Source organism: Ochotona princeps, chromosome 4 (genome assembly GCF_030435755.1).
Source record: "Ochotona princeps isolate mOchPri1 chromosome 4, mOchPri1.hap1, whole genome shotgun sequence".
NCBI classification, from domain to species: domain Eukaryota; kingdom Metazoa; phylum Chordata; class Mammalia; order Lagomorpha; family Ochotonidae; genus Ochotona; species Ochotona princeps.
Window position 1 is genome coordinate 27,581,956 of NC_080835.1, and position 6,323 is coordinate 27,588,278.

The 6,323-nt window shown below is 45.9% G+C and overlaps 1 protein-coding gene across 4 annotated transcripts in view; it reads left to right on the forward strand.

Annotated features, from left to right (window-relative positions):
• WT1 (WT1 transcription factor) overlaps positions 1–1,870 on the forward strand; it is a 45,921-nt gene extending 44,051 nt beyond the window's left edge. For all 4 annotated transcript variants that reach the window (XM_004585425.3, XM_058663214.1, XM_004585427.2 and 1 more), the window contains one exon: positions 499–1,870. In XM_004585425.3, coding sequence (XP_004585482.1) covers positions 499–620 — 122 coding nt within the window. In that variant the 3' untranslated portion in view covers positions 621–1,870. The remainder of the gene's footprint in view (positions 1–498) is intronic.
• Positions 1,871–6,323: the final 4,453 nt, after the last annotated feature.

The following is a 6,323-nucleotide window of genomic DNA, read 5'->3' on the forward strand; positions in this document are numbered from 1 at the left end:
ATGCCCAGCCCAGCCTGAATATCTGTACAGGCAGAGAGGACAAAGCTGCAGACATAGTTCTATTGCTGGACAGCGCTCAGCTGATATCAATCATCAGGGGATGATCCCAAGGTCATGGTAGCCTAGTGAAACTCAGCCTTCTACTTTAAACACCAAAGAGGGTGTTTGAAAAACTACCCAGTTTTCAAGACATCATAGTAGCAGAGGCAGAAATAAATGCTTTTCCTCCATCCCCCCTTAGTTAAAGGCATTTAGTTGAAAAGGACTTGTTCCTCCTCTCCCACTTCCCAGGTCTGTGGGTGTTCATCCTTAAAGCCCCCAGAGGTGCAGTCCTTCCAGGTAGCCTATGAAATGAACTCAGTCGGTTAGTTGAGGGAAAGAATTATGGGGTGGGGGTGGAGTGGGTGCCTTGTGATGCTTGAACTCGGGCCTTTGATAGTTAAACTTGCACCCAGTCTCTCTGCTGCAGGTGTCTCTGACTGGCAATTGTGTCAACAGGTGAAAAACCCTTCAGCTGTCGGTGGCCCAGCTGTCAGAAAAAGTTTGCCCGGTCAGACGAATTAGTCCGCCATCACAACATGCATCAGAGAAACATGACTAAGCTGCAGCTGGCACTTTGAAGGGTCCGACCCGGGGACAGTGGTGTGTCCCACACAGGGCACACTGTGGGAACTACTTTCAAATTCCTCCTCGCCTCACCTCTCTAATAAAGATGTGGCAGTTGATCTTCGTTCAGCTTCCAAGACAAGTTATACCTGCACGACTGGACCCTGCCAGGTTTGCTCGGAGGAGCTGGTCTCTGCTCTGCTAGCTTTCAGCTGACTCGCAGGCCCTGGAGAGGCAGCTAATGGTATCTGATAGTTCAAATATCCATCGCCGTTCGGTCTGGATTTTCCCATGTAAGAAGAGCCATTGTTGATCATGTCACTCCACCCTCCCCTTCTCCTTTTACGCTGTTTTTCCCTAGGAATGGAGTTATTGTGCCATTTTCCATCATGGAATATTTATAGGCCAAGGCATGCATATGTGTTCTGCTAATGTAAACTTTTGTCATAGTTTCCATTTACTAACAGCAACAGCAAGAAATAAATCAAGAGAGTAAGGCATTGGGGGTGAGTCTCAGCCCAGCAGTCTGGGGGCCAGACAGGCTGCTAACCTGGAGGCCAGGATATAGGTCTACCAGGCAACTTTTAAGACTCATATATTTCAAACAGTTGAAGAGAGGCTCCGCACTAACCAGTACCTCTGTACAGAAGTCTGAAAGACTCTTACCATCTAGTGAGTCTGTTGTTAACCTTCATATCATGCTCTTAAGAAATTTAGGTTTGAAGATGGGAGATTTGGGGTTTGTGTGTTTGACTTTGTTGAGTTGTAATCGTGTGCATCTTTAGCGATGGTGACCTCTCCGCTCACACACAGGAAGTGGAGTTCATTTTTTTACCTGTGATGTCCCTTGAGTGTGCAGAGCACGCTGGTTAAATGGCTTCCAGTTGTAAAAGTTAAAGGCCAGAATCTCTGCTGATAAGACTGTTCTTAAGTAACTTAAATCACTTTGGATCTACAAGAATATGTGAAAAAAATGGGACTTGCTAGTGAGGAAATCCATTGTTTAAAGGTGATTGAGTGTGTGTGTGTGTGTGTGTGTGTGTGTGTGTTAAGGGAGGGAGTTTATTATTTACTATTGCTTGAAATCATTTTGTGTAAATGTATATATCTGATGATTTGCTCTTTGACAACTGAAATTAGGAAATGTATAATTATTAGATGCATCACTGTTTGGGTGTTGATCTTATGATGTATTGATGATAATACTAAAAACTGTAACCTGCATTTTCACTTTGCTCTCAATTAAAGTCTGTTTAAAATGAAAGTGCTGAGATTCTGTTCACACTGCAAGACTGGTTCAGCCTGTTTCAGATGGGGAAGAAGATGCTGCCACCCTTGATGGCTGTGCCTGAGGCCCGTGCAGGTCATGGCCAGAATTCATTTCTGTCTGTCGAACCTCAAGAAATACCTGTGCTAGAAGCAGCAGAGTTCTGCCTTCCCTTGCAGCATAATGATTGCGCTTATGATATAGTGGGATTGTATTTAGGATTCATTATTTTTTCAAAAAATTATGTAAGAGACAAATCAATAAAATCAAAGAAACAGTTCCCATCTCCCATCTCTGGGTCTCTCTCCAGATGGCTTGTCACGGCTAGAGTTAGCTAGGCCAAAGCCAGGAGTCTGGAACTTAATCTGTATCTCCTCTGTGGATGGCAGGGACTCAAATCCTTGAAGCATAACTTGCTGCTTTCCAGGATATGCAGTTAGCAGGCAACTGGAGCCAGGAGTGGAGCCTGGGGCTCACACCCAGGCATGCTAATACAAAATGTCAACGTCACAAGCTGTGTCTTAAACAGTGCACTGAACACCCACCGCTGCATGTGCTTGTCTAATTGTTGTCCTAACTTGCCCCTAGGACTTATTTTAATCAGGCCACTTTTCCACACTTCTCATTCCAGATCAACATGAGAGTGTGGAGAGCTGCTAGTGATAAGTCTTTCTGGAAAGTTCACAGGTATATCACTGGGATCAGGAGGGCGGGGGCTGAGCACGTAGGACAGCTAAACTGACAGCTGTACTTGCTGTCAGTCAGCTTGGCAGGTGGGAAACCGTTTAGAATTTGCAGGAAATGGCCCAGCCTAGTAGCTAAAATCCTCAACTTGCATGTGCCAGGTTCACATGCAGGTTCTGCTTTATGTTCCAGCTGGTCCATTCCCCAGCTCCCTGCTTGTGGCCTGGGAAAGCAGCAGAGGATGGCCCAAGGTCTTGGGACCTTGCACCTGTATGGGAGACCGGGAAGAAGCTCCTGGCTCCTGGCTTTGGATCAGATCTGCTCCAGCCATTGCTGCCACTTAAGGAGTGAACCAGCAGATGGATGATCTGTCTGTCTCTTTTTCTATCTGTAAATCTGCCTTTCCAATAAAAATAACTCTTAAAAAAAAAAGAATTTGCAGGAAAGTTGAGTGAGAAGCCAAATGCTGTCTTTCTGATGTTGGTGTATGGTTTTTCATATATAGATATATAAGGAGATCCATTTGGTGTTGTCTTCTCATCTGCATTATCTTGGAGCTTCTGTGCATTCTGGGTTTCATTTCTGCATTCAAAATGTGTCCCGGAAGCTCAGCCATGCTTAATGTCTTCTGTGCTGTAGTGCAGCACCAAGTTCAGGCAGCCTAAAAAGCCAGGTCTGGAGGCCCCTCGGCTCTTGCATCTGGCTCTTGCATCACTGTTAATTATAGCGAGCGTGGTGACTCATTTATATCGGCCGTTTTTATCTTTTCCTGCCAGAAGACAGCCTTTCTCTGGAGAAGCTCAGGACAAGCATGGGCCGCGTCAGCAAGCGAGTCTGAGAGCACCAGGTCTCACAACAAAAGCGGGACCACATTGTTTCAGCAGCGTGAGGAAGAGGAGGGATTCTTCCGCTCTGTGCTGGCTGGGCTTCTTGCAGTCATGGGCTTTGGGAAGCAAACTAAACGGGTTCACACGTAAAAGTTCCCAGTTTCTTTGTTTATTAGGGACAAGAGTCCAGCATGACAGAGGGGTAGTTGGGACTGAGTGGGGTGGGAGGGAGCATGGAAAGTGTGAAAACAAATGCTTGTAAGTGCTACCCAAGAAATGTGTTTACTTTCTGAGAACTCACCTGCTAATTTCCTTTGCCCCTCCAGCATCACCTCCACTCACAGACCAGCTCAGCAAAATGACACCACTGTTTGCCTGTACCCCATGCCAGTGTTAACTTCTGCAGCAATTGGGCTTTTGCCAATCCCACCGCAGAGGACTACATCTGCTTGCTCTGCATCATTTTGAGACCCACAGCGTTGACCTTCCCCTGGCTGTCAGCAGACGGGTTGCAAGTTTGTCCATGGAGGCTCTGAGGCCCTAGCTAGAAGTTGCTTTGGGCAGTGCTCACAATACGCATTTTTCCCTCCACTCCAGTGTCTGGTTTGTGTTTGGGTCAGTCTTGCAGCCCTTCCGCCCCCTTTGGTGGGCCTTCAGTAATCCTGTTTCAGTAATCCTAGCCCTCTCATCCCTGCATTTCTTCAGAACTCAGAGTCCGTTGCATTGAGGTGTACTGTATACAGATTGAGCCACACAACCTGAAATTCAAAATGCTCTAAAATCTGAAAGCTGAATATTGGCACAGCACCACCTGTGGAAGATTCCACACCTGCCTTCCTGTGACAGGTTGCATGAAAATGCAGGTGTACTAGTAATAAAACTATAATCTTCAAGTGTCTGTGAAATATAAATGCATTTTGCACTTAGATTTGTGTCCCTTCAAAATATCTCATGCATATAAATGTGAGCATGTACCAAAGAATATACGTATATGGGAAATATTCCAAAATCTGAAAAAAAATCCACAATCTACAACACCTAGCATTCCACATAAGGGCTACTGCCTGTGTATCGGTGTACTACTCTCCCATCTTCCTTGATATTCAGGACGATACTGAAAGGTAAACTTGGCAAGTGTTAACCCTACTCTACAGATGAGGAAATTGAGACTCTGTGGATGTATGTGGTTGTGGCAGGATTTAATGTGGAACTGCTGTATCCAGCTTTTCTACAAGAATATGCTTGGTGATGTAGATCTGAACGCTGCTCCATTGTACATATCTATATTAATCCTGGCTTCTCAACAATCATGTGGTCTCACTAAGGAAAGGGTTTTCTCCTCTTCTTGTGTTATGAATATGAGAACTTAGTGCCCATAAACATCAGCTAGAGCATTGCTATGGGGAAGACTCAGATTCAGAAGTTCAGGGGTGATATTTCTAACCATCTCCCAGGGAATGCCCATCCTGCCACCTGAGAATAATACCTTTAAGTAGCACGGGCCCACAGGATAGAACCAATAAATATTTGATTGAAAGGTAAATGGTGACATTTGTACCTGACAGTGTTGCCAGTAACACTGAATCTTTTGAGCCCTTGGAGTTGTAAGTGAAGATGGCCCACGGAGCCCTTCTGTGACTGGACGTGATGTGTGTGATCAGAAGAACTGTGTGCACAAGCCTAACAGAATCCACCCAAGAAGGGATTAGATTCCAAACACAGGCAGCTCATTCTCTGTGAGAGACTCCCTGGCAAGAGCAAGTATGGCAGACGGCCACATTTGCATGCCTTGTTCTTGCACATCACTCAAGTCATATCTGTGGACCTTGAGTCCCTGCCTCCATGATGCTGTTTTTCAACATCCATGAACTGAAATCTATGGTTTTGGTGGGAAGCCATCACCTGCAAACCAGCAACATTACTGTGAACAGGGGTTTCCCACATCCTCCCACTTGTTTAGCTCTCTTGGGTACCAAAGGGTAAAGACAGTGGCCCTCGGGGAGCTCTGCCCTCCCTGTGTGATGTTGAAACCACACTGAACACGTATGTGTACGTGTGTGAAGAATGGTTCTCGGCTATAGGAGACTGCTTTGCCAGGGACATGGCTTTGTGTGGTGATGTTTTAGCTGGTCATGAAGGGGAAGTGGAGCTACTGGCACCCAGTGGGTAAAAGCCAAGGATGTCACTAGATAGTCTACAGTGTCCAGAAAAACCCTTCCCTCTACCCACCAATAAGCAAACTGGCCCAACATGTCTGACCTGAGGCTGAGAGACCCTGGTATAAACAGTTCCACTGGCAGAATTGTTACCAGGTAGGAGGGAAGAGGGAATGACGTCTTAGCTTGCCTAAGAGTTGCTGTCTGAACTCTTCTGAATTCACTGGCTCTCAGGATCATTTTCGTTGACACCTTGAAGCTGTCAGAGAAGCTTGGAGAAAGTCCTTAGAGCTTGGTGCAGCACCAAGTGAGAATAAACCCCCAAGGAAAAGGGAAGGTTTTGATTCCTTCCATTCAGATTTCTGCTGCTGGTGACAATTTTATTTCTCAAGTGATTGAAATCTGCCGATATGCATTTGATAGAATCCTGCATATGTTTTCATCATGATGACCACACCTAGTCCAGTTTCCATTGTCAAGTGGGGAGGTATCTGCTTCAGTGGACAGCTCTGTTTTTCTCTGAGCCAAATATTGGTTGTAATTTCTCCAGTTAACCCTGAGAAGCAAGGAAAGCATGAACCTGAATGCACAAGAGAGCTTGTGACTTGGAAGCTGGAATGCGCTTGGGCTGTCCAGCAGCCAAGGTCAGTGCTGAGGTTCTCTGTAGACTCCCTGAGTGGGGTTGGGTTTCAGAGACTGATGAAAGGTAGAGACTAGGTCCTGGAGGTCAAGGGAGGGTCTAGAACATGAGTGCCTTGAAGCCCAGAGGGAAAGCCTCACACA